The 16,635-nt window shown below is 45.7% G+C and overlaps 2 protein-coding genes across 9 annotated transcripts in view; one reads left to right on the forward strand and one right to left on the reverse strand.

Annotated features, from left to right (window-relative positions):
• The window catches only part of VPS36 (vacuolar protein sorting 36 homolog), a 45,059-nt gene extending 44,754 nt beyond the window's left edge, over positions 1-305 (reverse strand). The window contains exon 1 of the mRNA XM_084826462.1: positions 149-305. The gene's annotated coding sequence lies outside the window, so the exon portion shown is untranslated. The remainder of the gene's footprint in view (positions 1-148) is intronic.
• The window catches only part of LOC146359041 (serine/threonine-protein kinase Nek3-like), a 37,363-nt gene continuing 20,820 nt past the window's right edge, over positions 93-16,635 (forward strand). For 5 of the 8 annotated variants that reach the window (XR_014786527.1, XM_084826449.1, XM_084826452.1 and 2 more), the window contains exons 1-5: positions 310-437; positions 11,761-11,955; positions 13,019-13,112; positions 13,261-13,358; positions 16,162-16,245. Coding sequence is in view for 7 of the 8 variants with exons in the window: in XM_084826449.1 (XP_084682575.1) it covers positions 11,839-11,955; positions 13,019-13,112; positions 13,261-13,358; positions 16,162-16,245 (393 nt within the window). In the remaining variant the exon portion in view is untranslated. Of the gene's footprint in view, positions 165-309; positions 438-11,760; positions 11,956-13,018; positions 13,113-13,260; positions 13,359-16,161; positions 16,246-16,635 lie in introns of those variants that run through there. The other 3 variants (XM_084826451.1, XM_084826450.1, XM_084826455.1) reach the window with 3 other exon arrangements.

Raw genomic sequence — 16,635 nt, forward strand, 5'->3', positions numbered from 1 at the left:
TGTCGTTTCCTAAAGGACCTTTTCTGCGTACACAATCCCGCCCCATTCTTGTTCATGCCCCTTGCCTTCCTTTTCCCTGACTTCCACTACGCATATTTCTGCTACATAATAAGGGAACACAAGTCGGCTAGCAAAGGTCTAGTCATGCCTCTGAGTCAACGAAGGTGAGGCCTTGTCCGCAAACTAGTCTTCCAAGGCGGTGAGATGGTCTGTGAGTTTCTGAACGCCCCACCTGCCGGGGGTGAAAAGAGCCTCAAGTCCTACGCGAATAGGCGCGCTTCTCTCGGCCCGCCCCCTCTGCCCCCAACTAGAGCGACGCCCGTACGGAGGGAGGAGGTCGGAGGAGTCCGTCCCTCTTCCCGCCCTTCTCCGTCGGCGCCGCCGCCGCCAAGCGGGGCCAGGCAAGTGTTAGTCGAGTGCTTGCAGAGCCACCCTCGGTAGGTGAAGGCGGAGGCGCGGCGGGGGTAGTAGGCGCAGGGAGCCCGGCTGCGACCCAACTACAGGCGCAGACCGAAACAAAGACATTTCCACAAGTGGCAATGAAATGGGGTGGGGCGTTGATTCACTCTCGTCCCTTCCTCGGTAAAGGGAATGAACTCGGGCGTCTCCTTTGTTTCTTTCCGGCTTTGTTCGCACCCTTTTTTCTTTTCCCGCTGAGCGCATGACGCTGGAAAAGCTGGTGTACTTGTCTGGCGAAGCCATGAATAAAGCTCCAGTGCCGGATTCGTTGTGCAGTGCGGCGTTCTTATTAAAGAACAATAGTGTGCTGTGCAGTATTGATTGATTGATTCCATGAAAGCACTTGTACCTCGTTCTTCAGCCTGAAAAGGCTCCCGGGGTGGCTTCAGAAGGCCAATAAAAAGACAGGCCCTGAGGACATCATGTGGAACATTGATAATTTGGGCACACAGTACGAATGGAAGGGATCAAGTGGCAAGCCCCCCACTCCATGGTTTTCTTTCCACCTGCCTACCAGTGTTTTTTTTTTTAATGAAATCTAATGTGAGACAGGTCTCCCCCCACCCCCCAAATATCCTTTGCCCCATCTGTGCTACTTCAATATATCATTTTCTGATGCTTCCTTTGCACTTTGGACTGGTTCACACATAGCAGGCTTCTACATCCTACGCTCTGTGAGGTGTGAGAACTCCCTTTGTTGTGCCTGGGTGTGTGGTGTGGATTACATGTATATGAAAGACACAAGTGTAGGCTAGAGCCCCATTTGTGCAATCAGGGGCCTTCAGTGGATCAGAGCTGCACTCTGGAAACTGCTTTTCTGTGAGTTTTGCCCACAGCATTGAGTATACCCACATACACGCAGCCATGCAAGTAGAACTGCCAGTGTGATGCTGAGTTCAAGCTAAAGATGGACATAATTGACCCCACCCACATGGCAGTGTAGGTCTTTAAACATTACATCCATGTGTAATGTTTAAAGGTCCACATCCATGTGGGTGAGGCCAATCTTGTGGGTCCTTGAACACAGCAGCCTAGAGTCAGAATATGAGATGGTTTGCACTATTGCCTGTGCCGGTCAGATTTGCATAGTTATCTTTACCAGTGAAGCTGGCTGTGCCGTGTGAATCCAGCGAGGGTGGCTTGTTGCCATAGTTGACAAGTTACCCCAGAACCCTAAAACAGCCCGTGGGTTCTGGGTGGCTTGTTAACCATGGCAGCAAGCCACACTCGTCAGGTTCACACAACACAGTAAGCCATGCCGGTGAGGGCACTTATGCAAATCCCCCCTGGCATGCAATCAGCAGCACGCGTAGTGGGGGAAATAAGCCAGTATGGCTTATGTGAACCAGGTCAAAGTGTCTATTTCATGTTAAGTACGTGTCCACACGCGTAGTGGGGGAAATAAGCCAGTATGGCTTATGTGAACCAGGTCAAAGTGTCTATTTCATGTTAAGTACGTGTCCACACACCGGGAGAGAGCGGAGGACAGGAAGGCCTGGTGTGCTATGGTCCATGGGGTCACAAAGAGTCGGACACGACTGAACAACAACACATGTCCACACTCTCCCCGCCCCCATGTAGTTGCAGGCCTTTAAGAATTACAGTTGCACTATGAGCAATGAAAAGGTTGCTCCCACAGTACAGCGCTAATGTTTAAAAGATGCCTGAAAGATGCCTACAGAAAAGGGATGAATTAATCACCTAACTGAGGTCCATGTCAAATGCAAATGGATAAACTTCAGCTGTGTGTAAACTGGCTCATTCTCGGAAGAAAACTGTCAAAGGTTCCTACTTACCTTCGGTTGGATTTCTTAGAAGCCAGTTGGTCTGCTATTAATGAATTGCAGCAAATGTAGTGGCTTAGAAGGATCCTAGCTAGTTGTTTTAAGCAGCAGGCTGGAACAGATCTCCTCATGAGTAAGCACCCCCACCTTGCTGTATGAAGCAGTCCTTCATGAAGTGGTTTGCTCACACATGAATTGATCCACAAAGAGAAGAAGAATACATTGCAAGGAGCAAATCTTAACTTGAATCTGGGTTGCTTACTCATGAGCTAATCAACTGGCTGGGAAGGTACCTGTTTGCCACTTGGAACAGCAAACCCTTTTGCAGCTGGCTAATTTGCTGTGTTGAAGCACTGCAACCTCTTGCTAGAGCCTTTCCTTAGGTACAAAACTGATAACAAAAAGCATAAGCTTTTTGCAGTGCTGTACTTTTCCAGCTGCACTGGCTGCCAGTCCATTTCCGGGCCTGATTCAAAGTGCTGGTGTTAACATTCAAAGCCCTTAACGGCTTGGGGCCAGGTTACCTGAAGGATCGCCTCCTCCCATATGTGCCTGCCCGGACCTTAAGATCATCGTCAGCAGCCCTTCTCCGTGAGCCCCTGCCAAAGGAAGTGAGGCGGGTGGCTACTAGGAGGAGGGCTTTTTCTGTTGTGGCACCCCGGCTCTGGAATGAGCTCCCTAGTGAGGTTCGCCTGGCGCCTACATTGTATTCCTTTCGGCGCCAGGTGAAGACCTTTTTGTTTTCCCAGGCATTTTAGCATTTTAGCTTTCTAAATTTTTATCTTTGCTGTTTTAAATCTGTATTTTAAACTCCTGCACTGCTGCTAGGTTTTATTGTGGTTATATTGTTATATTGTGGTTTTAATGTTCTATATATTTTAAATTGTTTTATTGTGTGTTGTTTGGTTTTAATTTTTGTGAACCGCCCAGAGAGCTTCGGCTACTGGGCGGTATAGAAATGAAATAAATAAATAAATAAATAAATAAGCCTACCTTTTGTAAATAACAGACTGGAGTGCGCTTGCTCTTTCCCCCCACCCCATGCTTAATAGCAAGGCCAAAGTACATATTCTTACATAGATCTGCAGGTGTGGAAAGCTATCTAGCAGGTGGAATCAGCTGCCTGGAAAGGTCTTGACTTCGAGTGGCTGGAATCTTTCTACCCATCTGCAGATTTGCTCATGAATGATTACCTTGAGGTCTTACTCATGAATAGATCTGCTGGCAGGGTGCCCTTCCCAACTAAAAGATTCAATGTTCCCAAAATGTTTGTCCAGACATATAATCCAGGTATTGAGACTTGTCCAGGTATAATTATCCATAATTATAATTGTCCAGGTTTGTCCAGGGATAACTGAGACTTTGTGGGATGAGTCTCATGACTGGAATACAGCAATTGAAGTATATAATTTGTCCAAGAAGAACAGGAGGAACAGAAAGGGAGGTGGGGTTGCACTGTATGTGAAAAATACATATCTCTGCACAGACATACAGGAGGATGAGCTTGGTAGCCCCATCGAGTGCATCTGGATCAAAATAAATGGAGCAAAGAATAAAAGGAACCTGGTGGTCGGAGTCTACTACCGGCCACCCAACCAAGGAGAAGACGAGGATGAAACTTTTGAAAAGCAAATAGCCAATGTTTTAAGGAAGCATGATGTAGTAGTAATAGGGGACTTCAATTTTCCCGATATTTGTTGGGAGACAAATTCTGCAAAACATGGCCCCTCCAGGAAATTCCTGACTTATGTGGCAGATAACTTCCTCCTACAGAAAGTAGAGGAAGGAACTAGAGGATCGGCTATCCTTGACTTGATCCTAACCAACAGAGATGACTTAATGGATAAAGTAGCAGTTACAGAAACTCTGGGGGAAAGCAACCATGTTGTACTTGAGTTCTTGGTTCTAAGGGAAGCAAAAGCCGAGTGTAGTCAAACGCGTACCCTGGATTTTAGGAAAGCTGATTTTAATAAACTCAGAACAATGATCAGTAAGGTCCCATGGCAAGCAACGCTAACGAGAAAAGGAGTCCAAGATGGGTGGGAGCTTTTAAAAAAGGAAATTCTCAAGACACAATTACAAACAATTCCAACAAGAAGAAAAGGTGGAAGACAACAGAAGAAGCCAACGTGGCGTCACAAAAAGCTTAGGGATGACCTGAAAACAAAAAAGGACACATATAGGAAGTGGAAAGAAGGCCAAGTAACAAAGGAAGAGTACAGGCAGGTGGCACAGAATTGCAAGGATGGCGTCAGGAAGGCTAAAGCTGAGAACGAGCTGAGGTTAGCGAGGGATGCTAAAAACAAAAAAAAGGCTTTCTTCAGCTATGTGCATAGTAAAAGACAGAGGAAATAAATGGTTGTTCAGCTATTAAATAAGGATGGCAAAACGATAACAGATGACGAAGAAAAGGCAGAGGTGCTCAATTCCTACTTTGGCTCAGTCTTCTCCCAAAAGAGGGTCTATGACCCCCCTGGCAAAGGCGAAGTACAGGCTGGAGGGGCAGGATTGCAGTTTGAGATCAATAGGCATATGGTCAAGGAACACCTCATTACTTTGAATGAGTTCAAATCTCCAGGGCCAGATGAACTGCATCCTAGAGTCATAAAGGAACTGGCAGAAGAACTCTCAGAACCGCTGTCTATTCTCTTTGAGAAATCATGGAGGACGGGGGAAGTGCCAGATGACTGGAGAAGGGTTAATGTTATCCCTATCTTCAAAAAGGGTAAAAAGGAGGAACCTGGGAACTACAGACAAGCCAGTCTGACATCAATCCCTAGGAAAATTCTGGAGCAGATGATAAAGCAATCCATCTGTAAGCACCTTGAAAACAATGTAGTGGTTACTCAAAGCCAACATGGATTTGTCAAAAACAAGTCCTGCCAGATGAATCTGATCTGATTTTTTGATCAAGTAACCTTCCTTGTGGACTGTGGGAATGCTGTAGACATCATATACCTTGACTTCAGCAAAGCTTTCGACAAAGTGCCCCATGATCTCCTGATGAGCAAACTAGCTCAAAGTGGGCTAGATGAAACAATGATCCGGTGGATCCACAGTTGGCTACAGAATCGGACTCAAAGAGTGCTTATCAATGGGACCTTCTCAAACTAGGGAGAGGTAACGAGCAGGGCTCGGTCCTGGGCCCGGTGCTCTTCAACATTTTTATTAATGACTTGGAGAGGCGGTGCAGGGAATGCTGATCAGATTTGCAGATGACACAAAATTGGGCGGGATAGCTAATACTTTGGAAGACAGAAACAAAATTCAAAGTGATCTGGATAGACCGGAGCTCTGGGCAGAAAACAACAGAATGACATTTAAAAGGGATAAATGCCAAGTTCTGCACCTAGGAAAAAGAAACCAAATGCACAGTTACAAGATGGGGGATACGTGGCTCAACCACACTACAAGCGAGAAGGATCTTGGAATTGTTGTCGCTCACAAGCTGAATATGAGCCAACAGTGTGATGTCGCTGCAGAAAAGGCCAATGCTATTTTGGGCTGCATTAATAGAAGCATAGCTTCCAAATCCGGGGAAGTACTAGTTCCCCTCTACTCAGCACTGGTTAGGCCTCATCAGGAGTACTGTGTCCAGTTCTGGGCACCACACTTGAAGAAGGATGCAGACAAACTGGAGAGGGTTCAGAGGAAGGCAACAAAGATGATCAGGGGACTGGAAACAAAGCCCTCTGAAGAGAGACTGAAAGAACTGGGCATGTTTAGCCTTGAGAAGAGAAGACTGAGGGGAGATATGATAGCGCTCTTCAGGTACTTGAAAGGTTGTCACAGAGAGGAAGGCCAGGATCTCTTCTCAATCATCCCAGAGTGCAGGACACAGAAGAATGGGCTGAAGTTACAGGAAGCCAGATTCCGGCTGAACATCAGGAAAAGCTTCCTGATTGTTAGAGCAATACAACAATGGAACCAATTCCCTAGGGAGGTGGTGGGCTCTCCCACACTGGAGTCGTTCAAGATGAGGCTAGACAGCCATCTGTCAGGGATGCTCTGACTTAGATTCCTGCATTGAGCAGGGGGTTGGACTCGATGGCCTTGTAGGCCCCTTCCAACCCTACTATTCTATGATTCTATGATTCTATATTACAGGAAATATGCTTCCTTTTAAAGAGGAATTTTCCTGCAATCAAACCTGGAAGTGGAGCACCAGCTTTTCCCAAAAGCATATCCTAAGGGAACTGCTGGTGCAAACATATACATTTCGTCATAGTTGACTCTGCCGGTGATCTTTGTATCTTGACTTTGTTCACAAGAACATATGCAATCAAGATTAGATATTTTACATGGGTATTCGGGAGATCCCAAGGTACTTATACATGAATAGATCTGCAGGTGAGAACGCTTGATGAATTCTCATGAGCTCATTTCAACTTGATAACTTTTGTGTAATTTGAAAGTTGACACTAACAACAATACAGATTGGTTAAAAAAAAAGAAAGAGAACTTCTTGCCTTTTAAATGTCTTTCCCCGGAGAGAAATTCTCTTGTCTATGGGCAGATTCCCTGGGTAGGGGAAGACCTGAGCCTACTCTGGTCACAGTCACATGAACGAACAAATTCATGAGTTAAACTCCTCTATAAAGAGGAATCCCTAATCCTGTTTCTTCCTCATTTTCCTGCTTTCTCAGTGAGAACAGGAATTACAAAGCACTAAATAGAACAGAAGTAAATGTTTGTGTGACTATGGCCCCTGATTTCCCTCTAGATTACAAGTAATGACACAAATGAATGGCAATACAAACTACTACAGAGTGCACATGTCTATGAAGCTCGGAATTTGGTTTTTGTTTCTCTCGGCCTTCACTCTCTGTATGTAAATGGGAGGCAGATATGCATATAAACAAACATTCTGGGTTCAAAGCCTTTTCATCTTTGATGGCTCAGGGGTCTGGAAAGGAGTATCTTATGACTTGTGAAAGTATGTTTCAAGTGAATTTCTGTAGTGATTCCTCCCTGCAACCTCAAAAGAAGTTAGTACAGCCTTGTAAGTAAGCCCACAAAAGTTACTAGCCTGTGTACTTTTTTTGCTAGGGGCTGGCCTGGCAGAGCTGCATTTCTCTGCTGGGCTCAGTAGAGGGGGCTTCCCTTCCCTAGTAGCTCACTTGGTTTCTATGTTGAGCGCAGAGGAAGAACAGCATTCATTTCCTCCTCTCCCAGCCTGATGAATTGCCTGCATGCAATTCTTGGTTGCCTATAGGTACAAAGCTAGTGCTTAAATACAAGGCTGAGTTGCATACGCACACTCTCACTCATTGTTGTTGTTGTTGTTCAGTCGTTCAGTCGTGTCCGACTCTTCGTGACCCCATGGACCATAGCACGCCAGGCCTTCCTGTCCTGCGCTCTCTCCCGGAGCGTGCTCAAGTTCATATTCATTGCATCCGTGATGCTATCTAGCCATCTCATCCTCTGCCGCCCCCTTCTCCTTTTGCCTTCAGTCTTTCCCAGCATCAGGGTCTTTTCCAGGGAGTTTTCTCTTCGCATTAGGTGGCCAAAATATTGGAGCTTCAGCTTCATTATCTGTCCTTCCAATGAGCACTCAGGGTTGATTTCCTTTAGGATGGACTGATTTGACCTCCTTGAAGTCCAGGGGACTCGTAAGAGTCTTCTCCAGCACCACAGTTCGAAAGCATCAATTCTTCGGCGCTCAGCCTTCCTTATAGTCCAGCTCTCACAGCCATACATTACTACTGGAAAACCATAGCTTTGATTAGACGGACCTTTGTCGGCAAGGTGATGTCTCTGCTTCTTACTATGCTGTCTAGGTTTGCCATAGCTTTCCTCCCAAGGAGCAAGCGTCTTTTAATTTCATGGCTACAGTCACCGTCTGCGGTGATCTTGGAGCCCAAGAAAGTAAAATCTGTCACTGCTTCCATTTCTTCCCCTTCTATATGCCAGGAAGTGATGGTGCCAGATGCCATGATCTTTGTTTTTTTAATGTTGAGTTTCAAACCAGCTTTTAAACTCTCCTCTTTCACCCTCAACAAGAGGCTCTTTAGATCCTCTTCGCTTTCTGCCATTAGGGTGGTATCGTCTGCATATCGGAGGTTATTGATAATTCTCCCAGCAATCTTAATTCCGACCTCTGATTCATCCAACCCGGCATTTCTCATGATGTACTCTGCATATAAGTTAAATAAGCAGGGTGACAATATGCAGCCTTGTCGTACTCCTTTCCCAATTTTGAACCAATCGGTTGTTCCATGTCTGGTTCTGACTGTTGCTTCTTGACCCTCGTACAGGTTTTTCAGGAGACAGGTAAGGTGATCTGGTACTCCCATCACTTTAAGAATTTGCCACAGTTTGTTGTGATCCACACAATCAAAGGCTTTAGCGTAGTCAATGAAGCAGAAATAGACGTTTTTCTGGAATTCTCTTGCTTTCTCCATGATGCAGCGAATGTTGGCGATTTGATCTCTACTTCCTCTGCCTCTTCTAAACCCAGCTTGTACTTCCGGTAGTTCTCGGTTCACATACCGCTGAAGCCTAGCTTGTAGGATTTTGAGCATCACCTTGCTGGCATGTGAAATGAGCGCAATTGTGCGGTAGTTTGAACACTCTTTGGCGTTGCCCTTCTTTGGAATTGGAATGTAAACTGACCTTTTCCAGTCTTGTGGCCACTGTTGAGTGTTCCAGATTTGTTGGCATATTGAATGCAGCACTTTAACAGCATCATCTTTTAGGATTTTAAATAGCTCGGCTGGAATACTGTCATCTCCGCTAACTTTGTTGTTACTAATGCTTCCTAAGGCCCACTTGACTTCACTCTCTAGGATGTCCGGCTCAAGTTCAGTGGCCGCACTATCATGGCTATCAGGGACATTCAGATCTTTCCTGTATAGTTCTTCTGTGTATTCTTGCCACCTCTTCTTAATCTCATCTGCTTCTGTTAGGTCCCTGCCTTCTTTGTCCTTTATCATGCCCGTCTTTGCACAAAACGTTCCCTTGAGATCTCCGATTTTCTTGAAGAGATCTCTAGTCTTTCCCATTCTGTAGTTTTCCTCGATTTCTTTGCATTGTTCATTTAAGAAGGCCTTCTTGTCTCTCCTTGCTATTCTCTGGAACTCTGCATTCAGTTGGGTATATCTTCCCCTTTCTCCCTTGCTTTTCGCTTCCCTTCTTTCGTGAGCTACTTGTAAAGCCTCATCAGACAGCCACTTTGCTTTCTTGCATTTCTTTTTCTTTGGGATGGATTGAGTTGCTGCCTCCTGAACAATGTTATGGACCTCCGTCCATAGTTCCTCAGGGACTCTGTCTATCAGGTCTAATCCCTGAAATCTATTCCTCACCTCCACTGTATATTCATCAGGGATATGATTTAGGTCATACCTGAACGGTTTAGTGGTTTTCCCGACGTTCTTCAATTTCAGCCGAAATTTTGCAAGAAGCAGCTCATGATCTGAGCCACAGTCAGCTCCAGGTCTTGTTTTTACTGACTGTATGGAGCTTCTCCATCTTTGGCTGCAAAGGACATAATCAATCTGATTTCGATATTGACCATCTGGTGACGTCCATGTGTAGAGTCGCCTCTTGTGCTGTTGGAAAAGAGTGTTTGCTATGATCAGCATGTTCTCTTGGCAAAACTCTATTAGCTTTTGTCCTGCTTCATTTTGTATACCAAGGCCATGCCTGCCTGTTATCCCGGTGATTTCTTGACTTCCTACTTTAGCATTCCAATCCCCTATGATGAAGAGGACATCTTTTTTTGGTGTTAGTTCTAGAAGGTGTTGTAGGTCTTCATAGAATTGATCAACCTCAGCTTCTTCGGCCTCAGTGGATGGGGCATAGACTTGAATTACTGTGATGTTGAATGGTTTGCCTTGGATTCGTACTGAGATCATTCTATCATTTTTAAGATTGTACCCCAATACTGCTTTTCCCACCCTTTTGTTGACTATGAGTGCTACTCCATTTCTTCTAAGGGATTCTTGCCCACAATAGTAGATATGATGGTCACCTGAATTAAATTCGCCCATGCCTGTCCATTTTAGTTTGCTGATTCCCAAGATGTCGATGTTCAATCTTGCCATCTCATGTTTGACCACCTCCAGCTTACCTTGATTCATTGATCTGACATTCCAGGTTCCTAAACAATATTGTTCTTTACAGCATCGGATTTTCTTTTCACCACCAGACACATCCACAGCTGAGTGTCCTTTTGGGTTTGGCCCAGCCGCTTCACTCTTTCTGGCGCTACTTGGAAATTCCCTCTGCTCTTCCCCAGTAGTATATTGGACACCTTCCAACCTGAGGGGCTCATCTTCCGGCGTCATCTCTTTTAGCCTTGTGATACGTTCCATGGGGTTTTCTTGGCAAGAATCCTGGAGTGGGTTGCCATTTCCTTCTCCAGTGGACCACATTTTGTCAGAACTCTCTGCCATGACCTGTCCGTCTTGGGTGGCCCTGCACGGCATAGCTTATGGCTTCACTGAGTTACGCAAGCCCCTTCGCCACAACAAGGCAGTGATCCATGAAGGGGTCTCACTCATTGCTTTTGTATAATTGTCTACGCTTTATTATTTTGTAAAAAATAAAGTTAATAAAAAGTATGTAAAAATGTTTGCTACCCCACTAATTCTGCTGGCCCAATAAAAAGTATTGGTATAAATTTGGCTGTTTCTGTTACTATAACTGTGGTTTTTCCTGACTAACCTGATGGGTGATCATTGGTATAATAAAACAAGTTTGGTAGTCCTTAATGGCTTGGGATTCCTCTCCAGCCTCTCATACCCATCAGAGTTTGGGGAAGGGACAGAGATACAGCAAGAATCAGCTTGGATTTTGGCTGGGAGAGCAAGATTGACATTGTTAGGTGGAGTTGGCTAAAACAAGCATCCTTGTGGTGCATTTGCTCTTTGGAAATCTGATGTGGGACTAGAGGTCATCCCAGGTGTAGGAGTTTGCTTTGTGTATTTGTGAATAAAAATTACAAATTTGCTATGAGTCTCCAGTCGTCTCTCTTGTTGAAGGTAGACCAAACTTTGTTGTGGAACTTCTAGCAGTTCAGGGATGAAGGGAGCATATAGCAGTATCTGCACGGCAGTTTAGATCTCAATCTGGCTCCACTTCCATTCTTGTTGTACCCCTGCAAGGCACCTGCTGTTTGTGCAGTTTAGTATACACAGCTATCTGTTTGGTCCTAGAGCTGGGGTGGGCAACTTCAGGAGGTTCAGAGGCCATTTTTGCCCCCAAGGCTCCCCCCACCCTATGGGCTGCAGTCAGTGCCCTGAAAAAAGTGCCAAATGGGGATCTACCTATTGGTATTGGAGTATTTAAATAATGCAAAACTCCTCAATAAGGGGACTGCAAAAGTAGCTAAAGCTGAGGTCAAGATTGGTTACAAGTGTAAGTATCTTCATAATTTGTAAATGTTTTGGCATGGAAGTTGGAGAGAGAGGGGGATGGATGGATGGATGGATGGATGTTCCACATCAGGAGAAATTGATTAGTCCCATATGGAATCAAGTCTAATAATCTTTTGTTATTTGCTACTTTTGAGTAGGAAATACAAGGGAGGGGGAAAAACACAACCTACTGAGCTTTGGAGAGACACCTGCAAACATTAAGCAGTTTGATAACCATGGAGAAATACAGTGTGCTAATGATACTTGGAGAAGGATCATTTGGGAGAGTTCTTTTGGTCCATCATAAAAACAGATGTCAGAAATACGCAATGAAAGAAATAAGACTTCCCAAGGTAACTATTTTTTATCCAAACGTTCTGAGAACCCATTAAAAAAAATCTCCTTAATCAATGCTAAAGACCAGGTCATGATATGGGAAGTTTAATTGGAGCCCGTGCAAGATAACATTCTGTATATGGATGTGAGCAAAACTCCAAGATCATACACGTACCAACCTAGGAACTTCTCAGAAAATCCAAAATGGTGTTTAACATATCTGAAGATATAGACTCCGATCTATGTCAGAGTAATCCTGACCCCCAGATTCAGCTTGCTGGAATGGGTTAGGAATTGGCAAAGAGCTCCAGTGGGATAGGGAGGACTCCACTGCTGTGGAGGACCAACTATGCCCATAGAGAGCTCCACAGGCAGAAAGCTACCACTGGCAGGAGGCCCTGATACAGAGTGGAGCTTCTGCAGCTTTGGACCTGCTGGATCCCAAACCCTGCTGATCCCCCAAGAGGAGCCCAATCCAGGCCCCTCAGCTATACCAGACTGGAGTTGGCACAGGGATTAAAAAAGACCAAAGATCTGCCAGGCTAAAAAGCCTGGCAAATCCACCATCTCCCACCCTGGCCAGCACATGGTGGCAGGGCTTTGGAAGCAGCGGAGGATCCACTTCTTCAGTCCTGCCCGTCGCTGCTCCCTCGCCCATTTAGGATTGCTCTCTAAGGCTCCAACCTGATTTCCCGCTTAGGAGGAAGTCCCATGCAATGGGACTCAAGTTGTTTGTGCCATTGTTTTAGTTGTGACTAACTTTAGGTGGATTGAGGCCAAAATCCAAAGATATTGTTTCAGAAATGTTTAATTTCAAATGCTTATATTCCAGAGATAAGCAAAGTCCTTTTGCTTTTAACTTACTTGCTCTTTTAACTAGTGTGTATTGTACACTGTATGTTTTAAAACTTAATTTTAAAAAATACTTCCATTGCAACATTTCCATGGAGCAGGAATTAAAAATATGTATAGTTTCTCCTAGACAAACTGAAGCCTAATAGATACCCACTAGGTAACTTATACTGTATTTTCGTTATTGCAGTAGGTTTATGTTTTTACTGACTAGCAGTGTGTTTGCAGTCTGTCTTTGATACAGAGAAGTCCTGGAATGAATCTGTTCTGTTGGCTAAAATGAAACATCCAAATATTGTCACCTATGCAGAATCATTTGAAGGTAAAGATGGACATTGAAAAACTGTTGTATTTACATTATTCAGTTTGTAGAATTGGATCTATTCATGCTGTCCAAATAATAACACATTAGTAATACATTTTGTATAATAGTAGCACTACTAACAAATCTTAAATTCTCTAAACATTAGCTGATGGACATCTATATATAGTGATGGAATATTGTGACGATGGAGATCTATTGCAAAAGATTAAACTTCAAAAGGGAAAGTTGTTTCCGGAAGATACGGTAAGAACACAGTATCAGGTCAGAACTGGGCATCTTTGGATGTTCATTTTCAGCCCTAGGGTCAACAACTGGCATATTAGAGTATTTACTTGGGCTGATGCCTTGCTTAGGCACCATTTGTGCCTGGTGCTGCAGTCTCTAGCCTCACGCTCGCAAGCGGGGTAACATGGTACTGGTGCTGTAATGGGCTGGTACCCAAGTAGCTGCTTGGCTCCAGTCAGCACCAGGCAGCCATCAATTTTTTTTGTGAGAAATCAATGACAGCTGCCAAGCATTGTCTGGTTGTGAGCGGCTGCTTGTCTCCTGGTCCATCGTAGTGCTGCTACTGCCGGGTAAACTCACTTGTGAGGAGGAAGGTGATGCTGGCGGCTGCAGCAGTGCTGCTGCAAGGGGCCCTACCGCAGGTGATGTGCTGGGGAGTGGGCTGGTTGTCACTGATGGGCCCACTGAGGGCAGCCAGCCTAGAGCCCCCCCAAACCCCAGAGCCAGGCCTGTTCATTTACCTTCTTTCTTTAAAGAAAAAGTTTACAGAAACTAGTTTTAAAATGTGTGGGGTGTTAGCTAAAGCCTAGCTTATTCTAAGGCAGCCTTCTCCAACATCGCACCATCCAAATGTGTTGGATTGCAACACCCATTTTCCCCAGCCAGAATGCCCATTGGCCATGCTGGCTGATGATGATGGGATTTGTAGTCCAACACCTCTGGAAGGCATCAGGTTGGAGAAGACTGTTCTAAGCCTGAGTCTTTCCCCCCTCAGACTTGTCTGTTAATCGTGTTAACACTACTTTCTTAATTCCCACTGCTGCTCCATGACAGCTTACCACACTGGGAATGATAGCAGCTATCTGGGAAGTGACAGCAAGTCAAAGAAACACTTTTTTATTGAGCAGTGATGGCTTGTTCTGCAGTGGGTGTTCTGATGTAGTAATAATAATATATTGCAGGTGTCCCCCAACCGTTTAGGGCTAGCAGGCATATTAGGAATTTTGAGAAAGTGTCATGGGTGCTGTCACAAAATGGCTGCCATGGTGAGGTACCCAATTCACAAAATTGTGACTGGGGTTCCACTGCCAGCCAAACACCCATTTCACAGAAGGGCAAAGTGGAGAAGCTAAAAGATAAGTAACTTGCCCAAGACCCTGAGTACAAGGCAGAGGTAGGATCTGAGCCTCAGAACACAAAACCACTCCTTTGAACCCACCGTTTTCTGCTCTAATACACTATGCATTTCACAAAAAGACAGGCCAGTTCATCACCCCCAAATCACACCCCACACTACAACCCCCCGTTCAAACCACACACCCTCTTTCAGCATCTCCTCCCGCCCCCAAATACATGCTTGCTCTCCCACTGGATTACCCCTAAACTCTCTTATATATAAGCACTCCCCCACACACCCATCCATTCACAGACATGCAACCATATACCACATTCATTTATCACCTAAGGACACATACATCCCTCCCTTCTCCTTCATCCTTCCATCCCAGCCTGGTGGTATCCCCAAGCCCATCCAAGGTTGCTCAATAGTATGCCCTCCCCATCATCCTACAGCTCTCCCCATTAGCCACTGGTCATCCTGCAGCCCTCCCTAACCAAACACAGGACAGGTTGCTCCATGGCCCTTCCCGGTTGCCCTGCTACATTTCCCACTCAAGGTTGCCCCACGCCCTCCCCATTGCAGCCTAGGTCACTCTGCAGCCCTCCGTGTCAGGGTGGAAACTGAGCCGATAGAACCCCAGAGCAGTTCTGATTCTGAGGAGGATCAGCAATCCGTGGGAGAGGAGCCAGCTCATCCCTCACAGGCACAGCAGCTGGCAGAGATTCCTCCTGCCGGCATTCCTGAGATAGATAGTGACCCTGGCAGTGAGAAAGTTCAGGAGGGGGGCTTGCTAGACGCTCAACGCAGACACAGGGAGCAACGAGCGATGGAGGGCGCGGAAAGGAGGCGTAGCGCCCATTTGGCGCGCAAGCAACGGCCACCTCCCGTGGACCCAAGGGAAAGAGGGAGGATCTCTCCCTAGCCCATAAGTTCAGGGTCTTCAAGAGATTCTCCTTCAAATGGGGACCAACTGCCTACCTGGAGCATAGGCTACTCTGCTGTTCATTGCTTAGTCGCTGGTGATTAGCATCTGAAAGAGTCATTAAGTTGTAAAAAGGATTAAAGCCTTGAAAAGAATCCTTTCGTCTGTGTCTTGAGTTGGCTATTGGAGTGTACTGAAAGAGGCCGCTAGGGTGCTTCTGACAGCTTGGTCCCTGTGTGAAGGAGAATCACTTGAAGACCCTGAACTTATGGGCTAAGGAGAGATCCTCCCTCTTTCCCTTGGGTCCACGGGACGCAGCTGTGGCTTGCGTGCCAAACGGGCGCTACATCTCCTTTCCGTGCCCTCCATCCCTCCGTCTAGCAAGCCCCCCTTCCGCACTTTCTCACTGCCAGGGTCACTGTCTATCTCAGGAATGCCGGCAAGAGGAATCTGCCAGCTGCTGTGCCTGTGAGGGATGAGCTGGCTCGTCTCCCATGGATTGCTGATCCTCCTCAGAATCAGAACTGCTCTGGGGTTCTACCGGCTCAGTTTCCACCCTGACACTCCGCACCATCCCCTGGATCACCCCACAGTCCTTCTCCAACTATATCAGGCAGGAAGTAGCAGCCCCTCCCCTTCCACATCCCATTTAGAAGTTTTAGCGGGCAGCTGGGCATGCTGCAAAGCAAAATGCCTGGCCTGCAGCTGCCTCCCTTTATCTTTATCTGTGTTCTTGTACACTACAATTCCATGTACTAAATCCCTTTTCTCCCCCACAGATACTTAATTGGTTTGCACAGATATGCCTGGGTGTGAAATACATTCATGACAAACGTGTATTGCACAGAGACCTCAAATCCAAGGTGACTGAAACCTGCGTAATGACTGTTACTATAAAATCTCTACCATTCATTTCCTAATTAGAAAAATGAAAACCCTGGGGACAGCTCCTTTTTAAAATTCTGTGATTTAGTATTTCTTGTCTATTTCAAATACTGATGTCTTGTCCTTAATAGAAAGATATGTCATGTTGCTTGATTCCAAGACAGCTTGGTCAAATGGGTCCCATGTAACGTTTCCTTCTACATCAATACCCAGATGATGCGATTTCCACTCCAATGTCAAATACATTGTGTGAAGTTGTTGTTCAGTCGTTCAGTCGTGTCCGACTCTTCGTGACCCCATGGACCATAGCACACCAGGCCTTCCTGTCCTGCGCTCTCTCCCAGAGCGTGCTCAAGTCCATATTCATT

This window comes from Heloderma suspectum, chromosome 1 (genome assembly GCF_057233095.1).
Source record: "Heloderma suspectum isolate Gila_16-S chromosome 1, 16-S_ref, whole genome shotgun sequence".
Lineage (NCBI taxonomy): Eukaryota > Metazoa > Chordata > Lepidosauria > Squamata > Helodermatidae > Heloderma > Heloderma suspectum.